The sequence below is a fragment of the Tyto alba genome, unplaced genomic scaffold, assembly GCF_018691265.1.
Source record: "Tyto alba isolate M040663 unplaced genomic scaffold, T.alba_DEE_v4.0 Super-Scaffold_22, whole genome shotgun sequence".
Taxonomy (NCBI): domain Eukaryota; kingdom Metazoa; phylum Chordata; class Aves; order Strigiformes; family Tytonidae; genus Tyto; species Tyto alba.
The window spans coordinates 33,279,402-33,300,491 of record NW_024881296.1 but is presented as its reverse complement, the minus strand read 5'-3'; the positions used below and the strand labels follow the sequence as shown (position 1 = coordinate 33,300,491).

Sequence of the window (21,090 nt, the reverse complement as noted above, 5' to 3'; positions counted from 1 at the left end):
ATCACCTTTATATTATTATTATTGCTATTTCAAATTAAAGCCACTTGGAAAAGCATTGACAAAACAAAATCCTATTAGAACTAATCACCTTTAAAAAGAGAAATATTTTGTAAAAAAAATTGACATAATTTTGTCAATATTTTTTTCAAATAACTGAAACCAAGTATTCCCAACAAAGTGAAACAAATTATCTTCAAATCTTTTGTGGACTATTTAATAAACTTTTGCATTTTATGGCAATTTTGCATGAATCACACTTTTGAAAATCCTTGTGAAATAGCATTCCTGTCATCCCCTATAGGTGTGATCCTTACAGGCAGGCATCGGAGCAGAGCAAAACATTCACAGAGACCTTTAATCAATTAAACTGATTTTCTGGTTGCTGCACATCCTCTCCAGGGCATCCTCAAGAGGCCAGAGCACCCTGGCAGCTTTCAGCCTTAGGATGCAAGGGAGGTGGTGGCCATAGGTCTTCTCGTAGTGGGAGGAGTGCGGGTGAAGGTGGGAATGAGGGATCCTGGCTTCATCTTGCATTGACCCAGCAGCCATGGGGAAGCGGCAGCAAGGGGACAAGAGGGCATTTTGGCCTCTGCCCTGACCTCTTCCTGATGCTAACGCACACAGTAGGAATGCTGCAGTCAGACTAGCTTTAGAGGCAAAGCTGTGATCACTTGGCTTGCTGACCGCTGGGGCCACGATGGTGCTGCCTGCCATTTACCTGTGTGGCAGCTTGGAGCTCACCCCGTCTGTGGCACCGCTGGCTGCAGCAGTCACTAACAACCCCGCACAGTCTGCAGCTTCTGTTTTCAAATACAGCCTGTGCATAAGCTTTCAATTAATTTAACTACCTGGAAAGGCTGGTATGTTAGCGTTTTACTGGTAATTGGTTTGGGGGTAAAGAACATACTCTTATAGATGTTACATTAAAAAAAAAAAAAAAACAAACCACACACACACACACAAAAACCCCAAACAAACAACAAAACAAAACAAAAGCCCCCCAAAAACCCCAAAACAATCAAACAAAAAAAAAAACCACACCAAAACAACAACAAGAAAAAAATCAGTCTTGATTCATTTAAATTCATTTTCTCTTGCAATCAACTGAGCTGATTGGTGTGCAAAGCCTCAGAGAGGTGGTGGTACACCACCATACGAAAAATGAACTGTATCCCTGCTTAGGCACAAAATGAACGATTGCCTTGATTTCATCACCAGCACCCCAATTATTCAGCTCAAATACTTCCTAGCATGACTTCAGCTTGACTGTAAACGGCCTGCTGTGTATCACTGCAATGATGTTAGATGTATTACGGTTTTGGGGAAGTGAATGATGCTTGGTGTGAGTGCTAAATTTCTTTCATGTGGGTCAGTGTGTGAGGCAGCAAAGCTGGTTGGGAGGGGAAGGCTCAGACTTCAAAGGGAGGGCAGCGTGCAGAAGGGGTGATGAAACAAGCCCTAAGTACGTGCCATTCATAGTTACTTCACAAGAAGAGCCAGGCACGAGGAGCTGTTGAACTGAGTCAGTTTCTCAGAAATCAGATGCCTAAAATCTCACCCGTTCCATTACTTAATCCCAATCAAAACAGGCCATCCAATCACATTGCCCTCTAAAAAACAGATAACTGTACTCCAAACCATGGACTACCCTAACTTCGATTAACAAATTAGTGAAATCCTCACCCTCATCTGTTTGCAGGAGTTTTGCCGTTGACTTTGGTGGGCCAGGACTTCCATCAGTGAGTCCGAGCTGACTAGTGATAAAGTCTCTTGTCTGTTTTCCATCAGAGTTTAATTTAGTTTCATATAATACTGTTCATACCTTGCACTCAAAAAACTTTAACTTCTCTTTTTTAGACTGGCGTGGATCCCACTGGCATGACAGAAAGGTGAAAACACTTGGGTCAGCATTTGCTAAGTGTTGATAGAAGATGCATCACTACACAGCACTACAGAGAAGCAGTCACTAGAGCTAGTATTTTAATCATTAATTTAAATTTGGAATTTTAGACAGTAATTTGTGTCTCAGACAGATGGATGGTCTGGTCAGTCCAAAGAATTTACCATTATTCCTTTATGAAAATTTGAGATTAGAGTTTCCTCTTGTCACAAATGGTAGAAAACAGTTTGAAGAGACCTTCCAGCACTGTGATACTCCTTAGTATCTATACTCTGGGTTCAAATTTTGATGTGAGACTTGAATGTAAAGAGACAGGTTCCACTTCAATGTTTGCAGGCATCAGTCCAGAACAGTTCCACTGCAAACAACATACTTTGGGGCTTTTAGTTAGCTTCAGTATGGTATGAATTTAATCGTTACACAGAAAAGATTATTTCATTCAGTACAAATTTTTGATCAGTTCCACTTAGGAAAATATACAAAATTGAGAGTATATTAAGTAATTGACCAAAGGCACATCTGAGCAATGCCAAGGCAGTGGGCTGGCTTGCTGTCTGGCTTATTAATTTTTTAATGCTGTAAACATGGTAGTAGAAAATCATAGCTGCAACATGGGATTACAGGATTTTACTGTCTAAACCCTTCTCCCTAGTCCCCAGCATGGAAAGTAAAATCTGTTACATCCTGCTGTTCTTTCTGTGGTTTCTGAAACAAAACTTTGAGAGAAAAGCTCTGGTCTCAAAAGACCCTGTGGGAAACAAGAAACTTGCAAATGCTACTGTAGTTGTGTAATGTTGACAGTATGAGCTGAGTGATCCTTATACAGCTTGGAAGTACATGAGCATCTGTGTAATACGCAACAATAACAGTCTCTAGTATGCTAAAGTGACAAAAGGGGAGAAGCAAACTGGGGGGACAGGCTCTGCTGCCACCAGGACAACATGGGCACCTTGGAGCTTTGCTAGAAACATGTGAATGATAAATGGAACTCTAGTATCAAGCAGAAAAAGACTGAATATTTCAAAGAATGAGGAAGTGCAATATACAGCTGTGCTTTTTTACTTGATAGAAGCACACGTCTTTTACAGGGAAGAGATTTGGGAATCATGGGAGTCACAATGATGTTGACAACTTTGTTTTTAGAGTTCTGTGTGCATACAGTGTATAATCAACTGGGAATCTTCATGATGGTATCTTGCAGGATTAGAATATTAAAATACTGTCTAAATATATGTACATCAAATATAACCTCTTTCCAAAACTCACGCCTCCTTTTTTCCTCTTGGCACAGATGCTTTACTTGCAAGTAGCTAAGACTGACAAGTATCATGACATGTTGGTTATACAACTATTAGGTTACTACACATTATAGATCACATACTTTCCCTTCTATTACAGGTCATCTTATCTAGACAGTAAGGAGGAGATAATGTAATTCAGTTTTCCAGTTTTAGGGAAGATTCATAATGTATAGTCTCAAAGGCTGGGTATTTGGAAACAACTACTGCTGACTCTAAAAGTAAGACCTGTAGTTGCTTATAGGATTTAGAACTTGATGTGAGAAGCTATTGCGTGACCTGGTGCTGCCTTTACCATCACTACTAACTTGCCTCAGGGATCCTCTTTGGTTCCTATGCTGGTTAAACTTCCTGGATCCCTGAATTTTGGTGGTGCTCCATAGTACGTGGGAAAAAAAAAGTCAATTTCCTTTCTCTCTCCATGAAAAGAATTTTTCAGTTTATTTACAAAACTCTCTGGAATGAGAAGGAGCCATTTGTGGTTGCTGTGGCTGATTTCTGTTGTGCTGAAGATGCTAGGAGACTGCATAAAACTCTGCACCCCTGGTGAGATTTTTCAGCCTATTGATGCTCTTTCTAACCAAATTCAGGGGAAATGTGTTCTGGCAGCCAGTATACTTAATTTTCAGGATCACTTTGCCAGACATGTGTTTAATAATGATGAGGCGTTCCCCAGTGAAATCTTGGCCATTTGGGCTGAGGGCTGCCTTGCTTGTAGACACCACTACAAAACGGTTATGGATACTCCCTGAGACTGTGGGACAGTCCCACACTCATGACTCTGTTGCTCTTTTGAACTGTTAACACTTGGTAAACAAAATAGGTTGGTTTCTTTTCCTTTGGATGGAAGGTGCCTCTTGAGTAGGAAAATATTCTGCCAGGCCAGGTAGATGTTTGAGGAAATTTTTTTTCAGGCCTTATGGGATCTTTTTCCTTCAAAACACAGGAGGACACTTGAGGATCTTTTTTGTAATGTGTTGTGTACCATAGAAGGCAGCAATGCTCTGAAGTAAAATTGAAGTAAAACCCTGGAGGAGTTACCATCATCTTAGAAAGAAATCTTAAAGTATCTGTGAAGCACAAATCACAAAGAGAAATAGAAGACATTAAGCCTTTAACAGTTGACTTTTAGACTGACTTTTCCTCTTTGCTCCCTTTGTGGCTGCCTCTCCCTTCAAGGATGTCTCAGACTCCTGTAGATCCAGGGGCATCTGGATGGAGAGTCCACATTCCTCAGCTATCACCAGTGGTTTGGTTGTATCCTACAAAACTTATGGCCAATCCAATGTAGCAATTGCCGTCTATGGGTCTTCTCCCCCACAGAGCCCAGCTGCTGCTCCATCATGACAAATCAATTCCCTTGCATCCCTGTGGATGACTTAAGGCCAAGCGATCAAGGAGAGCTTAGCCTGCAAGACTGAGTTCAGGTTTCATCTTGGCCCAGGCCGGCAATCTATTTAGCAGTGATAATTGAAACTTATCAAACCCAGCTCTCCAGGGCTGTCCCACCACTCCTGGGCTTTCTCCTTGCTCTGCACTGCATGTTACCTACACGTTGTTTCAGTGTTTTTGCCCCGCCATTATCTGTTCTGCTTCTAACGCATTTCCACACAGAGAAACACCGTCCAAGAAAGAGTCTGAGGAAATACGCTGTGGTTTGCAAACTGAATTCCTTAATGACTTTCTCATTAGAAGAGCTCACTGCCAAATGCTGTTTGCCTAAAGGATGGTCCGCATGATTAAAAGTAGCTCTGCTTTACATGAAGTATTGTTGTCAGGCCACTGCCACAGGCAGCTGCTTTGCGCTAGGCGAGAGAGTGAGAAATGAACAGCAGTAAGCGCAGAGAGCAATTAAGCAACACGAGAACCCATGGGATATCCCATCCCAAATCCCCTCCCCAAAAAGAAGGGCTGGTGCCAGCGCGGGTGCTGCAGGGTGGGTAAAGCCAAGGCAGGACCTGGGTCTCACGGCGAGGGGCAGCCCCACTGGGGAGGCTGAATTCCAGAGCAGCTCTGCTGTGAAAATATTTCCTGTGAGAACGCACAAGCCCGAGAAACCAGGAGTAGCAGCAGCTCTCTTAGCAGGGATAGATTTCAACTATCTAGCACATCCATTTCAAGAGCAAGCCTCTAAATGGACATCTTGTCGTTGAAAATTGGTGATGAGAGTGCACTTCAGCTGCAGCAAATGGGTGAAAAATATTCTTCTACCCTGAGCTTTTCAGAAACTTTTCAGACTGTCGGATAATACACCCACCTGGATTCCTCCTGCATTTTCTTATTTTCTTTTTTTAATCCCATAAATTTTAATCTATATATAAAGTAAAACTGATAGAAAAAATCAATTGCAAAGGTTTTAGAATTTATTTGCTGCATCCTGTCAAAATCTCCTATCGTCTCATTGTTGAAAGTTCAGATTCAAATTTAGCTCCTTTTCCCTAACTTTCTATTTTTAACAGAGAGACCACAACTCATTGTTTCCAGAGCAGGGATTTGGAAAATATTCTGAGAAAAGAAAATCCCCAGTGATTTCATTTGTTAATGAGGTTTAAAACTAATATCTGGACAAACAGCTTGCTCAAAAAAAGGCCTCCAAGCCAAAAAGGGCTTAAAGCCAGGCAGGGGAAGAGAATACTTCAAGATGAACTTAAGAGTCTTCTCTGATCACCGCTATTTAGGTTTTATAAAAAGAAAAATGGAAGGATGGATTCTGGATGTAAAGCCAGTCATGAGCCTGCACGTACATACTTTGCACCTGCTGAGTCAGCAGGCCTGGCTGACACTTGTGCAAGAGATGGGGAAGAACTTGTCTGTGAGTCTCTGTGCTCCCACTACTTGCTTTGGCCATTGCTGTGCTGTATTTTCCATCCTTGAGAGTCTAGGATTTCACTGTGCTCAAAGAGTGTTTGAATACAAGAAGACAGACTGCTCGATGTCTGGTAGGGTCATCTCTAATGGCAGACACTGCTCCTAACAGCCCATTCATAGAACAGTTCATCCTCATCCAAGTCAGTTCTGAGGGTTGTGAAGAATTTTTTATATTTCATTGTATTTGTCCTTATAATGGAGCAGGTTACACCAAAGACCAAGTGTTTACAAGCAAGAGCATTTCTTGAGCCTACTTGCAATTCTAAAGCCCAGACCTCCTGGTTCTGCAACAAGTGCTCTAACCTATGAGGCCACAGCGCCTGCCTCTCTGCCAAGAGACTGCACCTCTCTCTGCCCCACTCACCACATCTAAAACTTGCGTCTAACAGGAGTGGTCTGTGCTTTCCTAGTGCTTTTTCACCTGTAAACTTCAAAGCATTTCTTAAAGTGGATACACATTACTTACCCATTTCTACTGTTGACCCAAGTATAGGAGAAGCAATGCTTACACCAGGTATACCATGGCTGGATTTCATCAGATGGGTTTTATGTTCCCAGCTTGTTGCAGCACATCACTTAAATTCTGAGCTCACAGTGTCTGATATGGGGAAAAAAAAAAAAAAAAAAAAAAGGTTAAACTTCTGGTTGCTTCCTTGTGGTTATAGTATGCAGTTGCTAAAGTGCTTGAGATCTGCAGGCACTAACATCCTGCTGCAGAGAGGAATAGTACAGGCTAGGTCTGTACCCAGCAGTGATAAGTCCCCTCCCGGTGGCAGAAAGATTTTTCAGAGCCTGAGATTGCCCTGTTTCCTTCTGGAATCCCTGCTATCCTACTTGGCAGCCACAGGAGGGGAGGGACTGGGCCCTACATTGCAGGGCTCAGTCAAGCACCTGGGCCTGAACCAGAGAAGGAGGAGGCTGAGAGGTAACAAGAATGAGATCTCCAGCTGGAGCTTGGAGATGCTTTATTTCAAACATGCTATCTCATTTTCTAGACACAAATATTTCTCCTCCACCACTTATTTTCTTCCAGGTTCAATGACAAAGCCCAGTCCTGTGCTTTCAAACAGTACCAATTTCTGGAGCACTCAGGTGTCCCTGATTTGCTTCTTGCCCAAGCCAGAATAAGGGTCTACCTAGCATTCAGAGCAAGCGCAATGAAAGACAGTTTCATTACACAGATACAGGGCTCAAAGAATTGTCAGGCACAATAGGAAACAATCAAAAAAAGGATCCCTTTAATAACTTATAAGAGAAAAAATGTTTTTCTTCATTTAAAATGTAAATTCTGAATTTTCAATGAGAATTTTGCTCAATGCATATCCAAGAACAGGAGCTTGTTTTGCTTCACATGTTGAGTTATAGCATGGCATGAAATCAACCTTTAAACAGAGTTTGACTTATGTATTTTAACTTATTCCTTGCTCTGGAATACTAACAATATGATTCTCCATTTGGAACTACAGGCTTTCTTTTTTTTGCCATGTTATTTGCATGAGATGTATCTGGGATGCATGAAAGGAGGCAGAAAATGGCTAGGAGTACATTTTATTTTATACTTAATATTTATGGAGTTAAAGGGGAGATGGAAATTGGCCATGTAATGGATCTTTGCTATAGAGAATTATCATCTTTTGGTAATAAAGTATTGCCTGTCTCAAGGGCTCACACACACAGCTTGACCTCAGAGCAGTTGCACATAATGTTTTCTGTGTCAAGAGAATCTATTCATAATGATGTGTCACAGGTGCTCACACATAATATGTTTCTCATCAAAAGTGATCATCCATATTTTATATAGCAGCTTTGATGACAAATATTTTGTATTTCAGCTGCTTTTTCTTCTCTCTGTCAGACTTAATGAAGGAAAGTCACGGATAGTTTTTAAATAATGTCAGCTTCTTAGATCACGTTACTGTGTCTGCCTTTGAAAGTAGCTTCATACAAGAGCCACAAGACAGGGGAGAGAGAGACAAGGACATTTTCATTTACTTAACTTCAAAAAGAAAGCAAATTTTTCAGGCTCTTAATTTCAAAATCAATATACTCTGTATCTTTGTAATCTTCTCAGAAAAAAATATGCTATACTTATTGAGCACTCGGTACTTCAACAGTCTAGTGAAAGCAAGACTGATCACTGAATTGGGGTTGCAGCTTCTCACTATGTAGGATGCAATTTATTCTCATAGTAGTGGTGCGTCCTGGTGGTAAAAACACTTTCCTCCAAGTTGTTCTACAAAGTGCGTGCCTCAGGGGGCACAGAGAATTAGGTTCTTATATTCTCATTGAAATTGTTTGTCCACAGCAGGGCCAAAGTTTGCTCTTCTCCTACGTGTCCAGCCCTACTGAGAGAAATAACCCTCATTCCTCATTCTATTAATGAAAGAGGAGAAGTGAACTTGAACTCCCTCTGAGGTTTCTCAGATTGCGGGATTGGTCATTGAAACCTCAGAGCATAGAGGAGTGCTTTTCCCATTCATGGGCTGTGTCTTTTCTGCCAGAACTGTAAGTGAACAAAGTACAGAGGTATTCCTGAACTTTCCTGCCACCAGGCAAACTCCCCTGAGCTATAGCAGCGAGTGGTGGCTTTCAGCCTGTAAGCCATGGGTCCATATGGGCTTCTGGTCTGTCCCCAAGGGGTCCACGGAAGGGAGCTGACGAAAGCAAGTTCATTGTGTATGCAAGCTATTTATCAGTGTCTGCAGATAAAAATAAAATCAAAACACTAAAATAGACAATCAAATTATGGCATGTGCTTATTTATAAAATTACCACTGGTCTGGGGAGAAGGTGCAACAGGAAGTCAGTAGTATTTACAAATAGGATTTACAAATGTAAATGAGGGCTGAACTGCTCTTACATATGAAATATAATCAGATGTGTCAGGTTGAGAGATGAAAGCTAACAGAAAAATGCCTACGTTTTTCATATAAGATGAGGCCAAAAAAGAGGGGACACAGGGTCTAGAGCTGTGTGACACTTAATTATTTTTCAGATTCAATTCCTATTTAAGAACACAACCAAGAAGGAATTAAAAGTAGGTAAAAACTTCTAAGGTACAGGAAGATGCAAAACATTATTCTCTATGACTAAGAAGTAATACACTCATCAATGTCAGCTACTGAAAATATAGTCTGCAATAGCACCCTCTCTTCTGCTACCCTGAAGGCCCTAAAGAAGAACAGAATAGACTTAAGCAGTGAGTGCAGTAAGTTTTCCTTTCCTTGTCTGAAGAATCAGAACAATTCAATTGAAAGGCAAATATAATCCTACCTATGCTCCATGCTGGGACTGGAGCAGGGTAAATGCCACAGTTAAGTCTGAACATCAGGTTGTAATTGTTAGAGATTAAAAACATGCCAGAGAGAACATTCCAGGGAAAGAAGGAGGGTGAGAAGGATGGATCTCCCGTGTCTTTTTATTAAGGCAAATTAGCATCAGATCTTACAAGGCCATATTCCTGCACAGCAGAACTTAATCAAATGGCATTTAGTCAATGAAGGAAATTATACACTAGGTTGATTTTTAATCATCCAGCTAGGAAAAGCAAAGATAAGTGAACTTGTATTTATCTGCTGAGACAAGTGCATACAAAGCAGAAAAGCCGCTGAAAATAACTAAAAGAAAAATAACTGTTCTCTAGGATGCCGCTGTTCCATAGAATCCATTTCAAATATAATTTGTTGTTAGCTATTTCTGCAAGATGTGAGCACATCAGCTGAGACTCTCATTTTTATGCAGATGAAATAATCTCTGAAATGAAATGTCAAGTCTTAAGAGACACAGGAAAAATGAAGCAATCTTTAAGAGCTGTCAGAGAGGTCGATGGTCCACACTACCAAGTACAGAGGAACCATTATTTCATGGTCTTGTCTAATATTTTGTTCTCTGTTTTGTTTTTTTGGTTTCTTTTTTTTTTTTAATGCTTGTCTTCTCAGTGCATCCTAACGTGAGCCAGGGTTGCCAAGGAGGGTGTGCTACATGTTCTGACTACAACGGATGCCTGTCGTGTAAGCCCAGGCTCTTTTTTGTTCTGGAGAGGATTGGCATGAAACAGATCGGAGTATGTCTTTCCTCGTGTCCAAGCGGATACTATGGGACACGGTATCCTGACATTAATAAGTGTGCAAGTAAGTGCTGGGGAACGGGGAAGCACATGGATTTGTTTGTTCTCTCTTGAATGCTGTGTCCCCTTAGGAATCAAGTCAACAGAGAAGCAGACAGAGAGGCCGTGTCTTTATTTGTTCAGTTCTTGTACAGTACTGCCGCAAATATTAACCCGAGCGGGAAGTTAAGGCGAAAGATCACAAAACGGCCTAAAGCTCAAGGATCGCGGCTCTGCGGGATCGACCTGCCTAGGACCCGGGTGGTGGTGTCCCCTCCACACCTCCACGCGGAAGGGCAGCACCGGTGGGTGCCAGGCACGGCTCTCCAGCAGCGGGAGGGAGCGGCGGCAGCTCCGCAGAGCGGGGGCCGAGGGTCGCCCAACCTCGGCGGCTGGAGGCATTGAACCCGCTGCCCTGGCCCGCCTGAGCCCTGCGACAGCGAGAGGAGATGGCGGGTGGCATTCTTCGGAGATGCGGCTTGCCCTGGTCTCTTTATAGCTTCTCTCACTCTCAGTGTAGTCCTCTAAATGCCTGTAGCAGCTGGCCAGGTGAGTTGGGGAAAATTACCGATTTGTGTTGCTTCTGGGCTGGGAGACAGAGAACCCAACTCTAATCCTTACTGCGCAGGCAACATTTTGACCTCACTATGTATTTTGAACCATAAATGAACTGGAAGAGATCACAATGTCCTCCCCACTCCTCTTTTTGTTGTTGAATTCATTGTTTTTAATCCCACAGGTGATATAAAATCATAAGAGCGACAGCCAAGCAACTCTCCCAGTTTTTACCTGGTAATAAAAGTTATTTAATGAATGGACCCCAGAGTAAAGTTTTACACAGTAACTTGACACTGTAAAGCATTTGCTCACTTTTTAGTAGTGTGTGGCCTTGCATATCAGACATGAGCTGTGCCATACACAAGTTTTTATGTATTTCTTTTAAAAAAATATTTGAGAACTGGGAAATACACCACTAATGCCAATTTGGGTAGTCATATAGAGAATACATGAAATACTACAGGACATCTGATTGAATATCAGAGTCATTTAAAAAAATAAAAATATGTTGATCCAAAACAGTCTTAAGCAGATTCTGAATTCTGGCACATTTTTATTTCTCCTGGATGAATGGAGATAGATAGTGTGGAACCATCCCAGTACCTGTATCCTGTGGGGTTAATTAGTACCTATGCTGTGTCAGTGTAGGGCAGAAGCAGTATGTTGTTATTCTGATGTGCTGTGCTCTGTCTCCCATTTGCATAGGTCTGCAAGAAGACAAGCAGTGGGAGGCCATTCAGCACCAGGCCATCCTTATTAAATCCTCATTCATGCCAAGGTCACTGGCGGCTGGCCCCACTGTGTGTGCAGGCCATGAAGACCTAAATATAATTTGCTTCCTTTGAAGATTGCTTGACATTGCTAGAATTGTGTGATTCTGGTATATGTGACAGAGCCCATGGCAATTCGTGACAAAGAGCAACAACATTATTGTTTACTGTTTGCATTTCAGAATGTAAAGCTGACTGTGATACCTGCTTCACCAGAAACTTCTGCACAAAGTGTAAAAGTGGGTTTTACTTATACAGTGGAAAGTGCCTTGAAAAGTGCCCTGATGGGCTGGAAGCCAACAATCACACAATGGAGTGCACTAGCATCGGTAAGTCTGGTCCTCCCATGTCCTGCCTGGTTTTCTCACAGGGGATGGGAGATCTAAAGAGGGTATCAGTTACACCATCAGGAAAGTGCAACCTAAATGGAAAGATTCCGCATCACAAGATGTATTCCCCAGCACGACAAACTCAAGGTATTTCCCCAAGCCTGCCATTTCACAAGAGACATAAGCTCGTTTGTGCTCCACAAGCACAGCCTTGACACTGAGGGCAATTCTGCCTCAGGAAATGCAGCCTGGTTCGTCTGCCCTGAGGTAGAATGACATCCATCTCTTACTTGCTCTGTTACGGTGTTATGCAGCACCGCTCATGTGAAAGGTTCAAAAATCCTGAGCCAGATCCCACATGTAGTTGAAAGATTAAAATACTAACTGCTTTGCTTTCGCTCCCTTGTACTACCTGAGCCTTCAAAGCATGCATGCATCAACATTTTGAAGCTTAGCTTCACAAAGGTGAAGGCTAGAAACTACAACATTAAGAAAAAAACTCCCCCCCAAAAAGCCCAACCCCCAAAATAGTATATGTGCATAATCACCTGACTGCAGAAACTGAGGGTTAAAATAAAACACCACATAGTGTGGCACTGTCACTGAAGGAATGAGATTGGTGACACTGGTCCTGTGACTCACTGGCTGCGGAGAAGAGACCTGCTTCTGTATGTCTCCAACCTCTGAGTCACAAGCTCTGATTATGTATGCTGGGGTAATTTTGGAGGTCACCACACCTACCTGTCTGCTCCATCCCTCTGCCACCCCTCTGGCTGAAAGCAGGATGAGCGCTATATTTGCCTCTGGGCTGCTGCAGTCGACATCCCCTGCCATGGGCATGCTGAAGCTGCGGCAAGGTTCAGCTTATTTTCGTACGCTGGCTGTGAATTGTGGCGGCTGAGGGCTGCAAACTGCGGTGGAAGCGGTAACCTCTTCAGCCACCAGCAACCAGGGAGCACTTAGGCATAGTCTGGCCATGATGGAAATCTCCTCCCCCACAGTATCATGCACATAGTTCTCCCTGGCATCGCATGTTTTGGAGGGGAAGTAATGCAGGAATAAAAATCATGTACAGTAGTTTGGCATTTTCCTTCTCAAAGATATATTAGTTCAGGTGGTAGTGATAGTTTTTATGGTTTTATTTTCAAGCAAAGACTTTAATCTTTGAAAGAAATTCAGGGGATCATTTTTGTTTCTTGATGGCTGTTTCCAAGGGCTGTAAGCTTAGCTGCTTTAACAATGAGTCAGTCTCAACTAGGAAAAGCCATTTAAAGCTACGGAGGAAAAACAGAACCTTTTTGTGCACGTGAAGGCCAATTATTTTAACAGGAGAGCTCCAGTGTAATATGAAAACCAAAATGACCCACATGACAATTCACTGGAGGAAGGTTCAGAGATTGCCTGAGGTCAGTTATATATTTAGGTTTTGAAGAATTTGGAGGTAAATTCTGGAGCTGGAAAAATGTTGACTTATATATTCCCCCTTATAGAGGGGGGAGAAGTCTTTTCATCTTCAGCAGTGGTTTATAGTCTTAATCACGCATGTGAACATAGAGTAAATATAAATGTTTACTATCTTTTATCAAGAGAAGGATACTGAGGAGATGGCACAAAAGGATAGTTATTAAGAGCATGTTGTTAAGCTTCTAAGGTTACTCCCATTTTTGTCTACACTGTTTGGACAAGTGTCCAGCTGCACACCTTTTGAATTCCCAATAGTATGGAATGCGCATTCAGATCGCTGTTTATAAACTGTAACCCACACTTTTCTGAAAAGATTGCACTCCTCCCTAGACCCAAATTCTCCTCTGCTTTGCCTACTTACAGCTTGTATATGCTACAGATAATCACTCTTTCACTATTCAAGATGAATACCAAACAGCAGGTCACCGAAGATACTTGATTCTTAATGTAATGCCTTTTGATATCAGTTGGTCCTTTATAACTCTCTTGATCTCTAAATTCAATAATTTTGAGACCAGCTGCAGCAGCTTGACACAATGAATTCAGTCTCCTTTCACATAGGCATGACCAAAGTTTAATTCCACTGAAGCTACAAGGATTTATACCTCCACAAAACCAAAGCAATCCCAGAACAAGCCCCAGTAACTGATTTCATTGAGACCAATCATGTTGTTGTTGCCCCATTTCAGGAATGGAGTTACAAAACAGCGAGTACAAAATAGTAACTGACATAATTATTTGACATTATTTTGTGCAGTGTATCTTCAGCAGTCCAATTTCTGTCAATTCACTACTGCAAATATTGATTAATTCCATTAATTTTTGCCACCTTTAGGCTGATGCAGAATAACATTAATGTACCGTATGCATTGTGTATACAAAAAGATATGGGCCAAGCTCAGCCTGTCCTATGTTTATTGCAGTGCACTGTGAAGCTAGTGAGTGGAGTCCATGGAGCCCTTGCACAAAGAAAGGAAAAACATGTGGTTTCAAAAGAGGAAACGAAGTAAGGGTCAGAGAGATCGTACAGCATCCGTCAGCAAGGGGCAATCCTTGCCCAGCTACAAGCGAGAGCAGAAAATGTATTGTACAAAGAAAGAGATGTCAGAAGGAAGGAAAAGGTACCACGTTATCATCATCATAATATCAGATTGGTATTGTTCTTGTTTAATAACTCACATCTGAATTCCTGGGCCTCAATTGCAGGCTTCACCAAAGCTCCCATTGATGTGGTGTTCTTTGGGCTGGAGAGAACTGTGCCCTTGCCTGGAGTAAATAAAGTCCTAACGCTGTTCAATAAATGATCTTTGTGTCATCTAGAGAGGACAGGGTGGGCTGGATGGGAAGGCACATTCTCTCGGTTCTGCTGAAAGAGCTGCTACGGTGAAGGGTTGCACGTGGAGCTCAGAACAAAAAGATCCATTGTAAAACATGTCATGGTGGGAGATGTCTGTTGGGTGTCAGGCAGACAAGTTTCACACTTCAACCATGGGATTCTCCCAAACCGATTCCTATTTCATGCTTCCCTATAGGTAAGACCATAACTCTTGCAATTGCAGTGCTGTGGCCTCTCTCCCACCCTCAACTCTTTCCACTAGCTGTGGCTGAACAATGTGGCCTGATCCTGCCATTGCATCTGGCTCACGGAGTCCCAGCATGGGAGAAGGACCACAACACTGCGTGGCAGCCAAGGGAAACTCCACTTGGTTTCATCCAATAAGCAAGAATGCCAGCAGAACCGCCCCTCCATGCGATCTGGCTTGTTGGACTTATTCCCCATCATGGCACCTACTGAATGGCATCCCACATGTTAAGACTGGGAGATGCTTAAGAAGTCTATCAAATAATAATTTATACAAATTCCACCCAGTAGAGATTGTTGTTCCATTGTTCACTTTTCTCCCCTTGTTGCAGAAGGGAAGTTACTTGCTCTGTCCCTGGTGCAATTATTCTGTTTAGCACAGAAGTGTCAATGGAATGTTTCTTTTTCCCCATCCCTCCCATTTTCCCCATCCTTCCCATTTCCCCACCACTTCTATTTCCCCCTTTCCTCGCAGCTCAAAAGCAAGGTTTTACCCCTTTTGGGGATGCATGGAACAGGTGGAGCAACTGCCCCCCGTGTGAACATCCATGACCCACCATGAGCTGCCGGTACCAAGCAGTAACTTACTGTCTCATTGTTAAGTGCTGTAGATTACTTACAGAAATGTTAAAGGTGTTTGGAGCTTGTAAGACTTTTGAAGGTTGGCTTGTTCCCAACGGATATACCTCATGAGAAGGGAAATAACGGTAGAAGGAGGATCTTCTGAACTGGATAGCTACAGGTGCCTCCCCCTCACCCAAGAACTGGTGAGATCTACTAATTTATGGGAACATACGAGGTAGATGTCACCTCCTCCTCTTTGTGTCAGGCAGTGCCTTGAAGAGGTAGAGAGGTGTATCTGCCTCAGGGGAGCAGCCAAAGCAAGCTATTTACGTATTCCATTATGCTTAGAAACTATGTCCAAAATGTTCATGATTGCTTCTGCTTCTGTACAGTGGCACAACTTGAAACACAGACTCTCATTAGCCCACTGGGTTTTTTTCTACCAAAGCTAATTTTTGCCAGAGCTGAAAATACAGGACTGAATTGTAATTTTGGAACTGTGAAACTTTGGTGTTTTTTTTTTTTTTTTTTTTTTCAGGTGATAATGACATTGTGTATTTGCTTATGGCAATTTGGCAATCTCTTCAGATTGGACAAGTCATTTCTCTTTGAGAAATGCTTGCTGCTCTTGTGTAGTCAGTTATTTAGAAGAAACTAGTCATGTATTTTACTGTCAATTCTTATTTTATGGGATCTGAGCCAAACCATACTTGAAAAATACTGCGCACCACAAGAATTCATTCACAATCATGAATCATTTTAATATTTTTTTTCTGCATTATGCATAAAGGTGGGGTTTTTCTTCCTTTTGAGCAATCCACAGACTATATTCTAGCCTGTTTTATACTCAGTAGACAATTCCTTCAAAACAAATGCAGGAAGATGGAACCTATGTTCCAACTATCCATGCCCTTGGGATTTGTATGTCTGAGAACCATTTTTTTTTTTTTCATGTTTTGAAATCCACCACTATATACTCCTCAATATTCACAAAAGTCTACCCTATTCAATTTCATGCACCTTCACAAGAAGATGAATTCACATTTTTTGAAAATAAGATAATTCTTAGGAAAACTGAGGAAATTCACACATAAAACATTAGGTTAAAATAACTTAAAGGGCTGGATTATGGTGACAAGCCAGGAAACTGAGAATTAAGCTAAAAGTTTTCCTTCTGTTCCTACTGGAATGGGGAAATGAAGCTTTCCAACTTAACGTCCAGGCAATTTATCTTCCCTACTGCCACTGTCCCTTATTGCACAGAGAGAAACTTCTGCTCCCCTTTGAACAACAGAATAATTGCATGAGAAACCAAGCCAGGCTCAGTTCTTCTGGCTAGCTGTGTCCAGTCAGTGAGTGCAGAAGGAGGTAACAACAGAAACAGTTTGGGAAAGGGAAGGGAAAGCAAGTATGTTTGTATTTACTGTTAAGAAACAACGGAAAAGTTCTTTTGTATTGTATGACTCTCCACTGCCACTCAGGCCTTGCTCTGGAGCTTAGCTTTCATGGCATCAGCTTCTGAAGTCTAGCAGCAGACCCAGAAGTTACCAACAGTGCTGTTAACCTCCTTTCTGCAACCATGAACAGAGAGTTAGCTCTGTCAGCCTCTGCCATTTCCATGTTGAGTAGATGTCTGTGGCCGAGGAAGTTAGGGCAAAGACCACATGATGATGGGGTATGCTCATCATAGATGCCTCAACAACTTTGCTCAAGAAGTTGAGGTCAGAGACAGAATGTTAGTCAGTTAAGTCGCTGCTATCACACAGAAGCAAGGACATGTTTCTAGAATGGCTATGCAAAACATGATAAAATGGATGAAGAGGGTTTTTTCTGTTTTGATCTGCTGGTGTGTCATTAAAGCTGGTGAGATCTATTACAACTCTTTTTTTTTTTTTTTTCCCTCACTGGCTATAAAATGAAGTTTTACTGAAAGATGGTGCTAGTATTTTCATAATGAATGCAAAGAAATGGGACTAACGAGGATACAAATAGCCTGATTAGCCTAAAAGGTTATTTTTACTCATTTTAGCACTAAAGTAGTTGATCCCAGTGTGTTCTGGTGGAGTAATTCCCATGTGTTTCACATACAGGCTCCTTTTATAGTTCAGTCCTGTCCAAACCTCACTATAATTTATTTCGTAATTCTTCTCTTTTAAACCCATGATGGTGAGTTCTTTTTAGTCTGTGTGACTATATGATTGTAAGTTCCAGTTTCTTCTTCTTCCTTTCTTACCCTCACACTTTTTTTTTTTGTTCCCCCAGTGCAGTGCACTGCTACTTTTAACATCTTCTTGGCTCCTACCTTTCACTGATAGACATACACTGAGAGTCACGTTGCTCCCTGTAGCCATGTCCATTAATGTCAAATAGATGTACTGGAAAAGCACAGCTTGCAGAGCTCTTCAAACACTGCAAATTGTCCATCAATATTATTTCTTTGCCTTAATAAATGTGCTCTGACCAAATCAAGTCCCTTTCAAGGACATCCAAGTCTCTTTGGACAGCTGTCTGCAAATGTGTGAGATTGACTTGTACTGGCCAAAAGATAAATATCAGAATTGCATACAAAAGTATTTGTGGGGAAGGAATTGCATGTTTTCATGCACAAGCAATTCTGCCAAGAACATTCACCATATGACTTTATGTCAAGTCCCAACTAAACCCACCAGACAGCAGACAGTTTTAAGTGCTTTCAGAGAACATATTCTGATCAGTTTGAAGAGACTAAAAACACTCACCAAAAGGCTAACTACACAGCTACAAATGAGGAAGACATCTTAGAAAGCCAAGTATTATGCAAGCCGGTAGATAGGCTACATTGGTTACACAGTTGTATTGTTGTAAACAAATAAATAATACATTTCAATTGTTGCTTGTTCATATATTGATTCATTTGCATGCTGGTGGCATTTAGATGTTCAAAGGACAGAACTAATGTTAACTGCATCCAGTTCCGTGTAAACACAGGCCAAAGAAAGTTCTTGTTTCTGACAGGCAAAAATTAAAGCATTAGACATGAAGACATGGTGGGACTAATGTAGAATAGAATGTTTATTTTTTACTGTGGAGTGCAGGAATTCACCTTGTAGAGCCTGAAAGCAGGATACTGTTATGAAAGGAAGAGGGGCAGTTTTAGTCAAAATTCACAAGACTGCAACCCTGTGGAGGCAAGGTAGCTTGTCAGTTAATGGTTTGTGCTGTAAGGAGAATATAGATATTATGCTGTGATTTTTTTTTTTTTTTTTTTTGTGTACAGCAAAAATAAGAGATGAAGCTGCATCTCTGAGATAAGTAGCTGAATTCTAGATACAGACTGGCAAACAGAATGGAACTAAGGGACCAGGGTTTGTTGTTGAGCAGTTTGAATGAGGAAGCGTATATATTTTGGGGGTATAATGTAAAACATATGCTTCTATCCTGCACTGCATACATGTGAATATAAAAATCCGGGTTTGATTGGAATAGCTTAGAGAACTGAGACGCAGATCATCTCTGTTGTTTCTTTGAACTAGTTCCTCCACCCCTTATTGCTATATGTCCACACAATCCTTCAAACATATTAATCAGATCATGTCTGAAAATGTCTTCAGCTGGATATGGTGTGACGAAGGAATCCTATCAGGCATCCACCAGATTTCCACAACCACCACTCAGCTAAAAATCCCAAGCCATTCATCAAGCATTTACTTTAGTTGAAAACAGTGTAACTTAATATTAACAAACCTAAAATATTAGGCAATAAACTAATTTCAGTCACTTAACTTAAACTCATTGAATTACCCACTCTAATGTACATTCTCTGATGACATATGGATCCATGTAACAACGAAGCACAGAAGGCTCTGGAGTCTAAACCAAGTTGCCCCTTTAGTACTTCTCACAAATGGAAGTTTCTGCAGTTGTTCTCCTGTTGAGGTGCACTAATTTAATTAACAGACCTTTAAGCTGTACAGGGACAAAACAGAGAAAGAGTGATCTTACTAAAACAAAAGATGCATAAGTTGCACTACATTTTAAAATGTACATGAAAGTACAGTAGTGAAGGAAGACATTTGAAATCAGTGGGAGTTTCACCACTTCTTTGTACAGGTTTTGAATTGTAGCACTTAAAGTCAGGGTTGAATGATCTTCACAACCCATAGAAACTCCTGTGTAGCCACTTAAGGCTTGCATAAGTATGTGCCACATCAGTACGTTTATTCATGTGGTAATGCCCATTTTTCCCAAAAGTTCTGGACTGCCAGACCTTTGGAACAGTTGCTTGTGCATTTTGTTAAGCTCTGTTGTCACACTGGACAATCTGAATTTGACATGGATGCAATTTTCACAGAGAGGATTTTGCTATCTGAGAATTCAGACAAGGAATGGCAATTTGGGACTTCACTGAGCCTCCGTAGGCTGATGGGATTTACTTCACTTAAGCTGGACAGATAAAAATTAGTTGGTTTTGCCAAAGCAAGGGTCATGTTAACGGTGAGGTTAATACTGCACCTGGGGAAGGGGATCCATGACACTGTAAGATGGATTTTAAGAAGGGCAAAATAATTTGCCTCCATAGAAGTGTCTGTTTCTTTCCAGTGATTGCTAAGGACAGCCTAGTATGAGTGATCTGGACTTTTTTCCAGTAACTTTTAAATTAAAGGTCACATTTTCTCCATCTGCACAGTAACAACTTCACAACACTGCAAAATCTAAACAAAGTTTCAGCCAGGATGACTGTCAGCAAGATGAGAGTATTGTAGGGGATCCATGGGTCAGACACAGTAAGACAAAAAGTAGAGTTGAAAAACAGACATTCCCGATACTAATTTCATTCAGCACTGGCAAAATTGGGGTTAGAGCAGTGTTTTGTTGTGTTTGTTGATAAACTGTACACCTGCTTATTCAAAGGTGAACTACCCTTTATGGAACAAGTTATGAGTAGTCTGTCCCTACACACAACACACACCAAATATAAAAGACTCTTCCCAGGGCAATGGAGGCCCACACCAGTACAATAATTCTTAAGTGTACTATTTAATTTAAAAAAAAAAAAAAAAAAAAAAAAAAAAGGAATTGGAGGAAATTCTGTATATTTTTGATCCTGAGTATTTTTACTTAATCACATTTAAGTCCTAAGCATTGCCATGTGGGAAAGTAAAATATTCCAATCACAGTTCATCCCAAAAGTCACATCCTCTCCCTCATGTATAGCTCAGTGGCATTTAGCATGTGAGCCGGGGAGACATCACAGTGCACAGTTCTCTCATGTAACTGTGAGAGACGGGGTGTCCTGTGTGAAGGTCACTAGTATGGTTATGGTTAATGACCTTACTCTATGGCAGGTCACAGGACTTCTGAAGCCTCAAAACGAACACAAAGCTAATTACTGCTACCCTGTGTTTACATACTGCATACGCCAATGGGTCATAACTCTGGCCTTTGTGAGCCTGAGTTACTATAATTGAGGAATCTGTCTTGTGAAGAGTTTGGTTGTTTATTTTCTGTTTGTTGCTGCCAAGAGGACCTCTCATTTCCTTTCCTTGCAGGGGTTTTGACTCTTTAACTTTAACACATTTCCAGCCTCCAAGAGTAAGGCTGTTGGTACTGGGATTCCTCTAGTTGCAGCACAAAGTGAAATGGCACCCTGGGGATACCTTGAGCAAGGCAGGG

General features: G+C 41.4%; 1 protein-coding gene across 1 annotated transcript in view; it reads left to right on the top strand.

The window, feature by feature from the left end:
- RSPO3 (R-spondin 3) overlaps window positions 1-21,090 on the top strand; it is a 63,704-nt gene that overhangs the window by 26,238 nt on the left and 16,376 nt on the right. Inside the window, exons 3-5 of the mRNA XM_032998118.2 lie at window positions 10,005-10,196; window positions 11,682-11,828; window positions 14,216-14,413. Coding sequence (XP_032854009.2) covers window positions 10,005-10,196; window positions 11,682-11,828; window positions 14,216-14,413 — 537 coding nt within the window. The remainder of the gene's footprint in view (window positions 1-10,004; window positions 10,197-11,681; window positions 11,829-14,215; window positions 14,414-21,090) is intronic.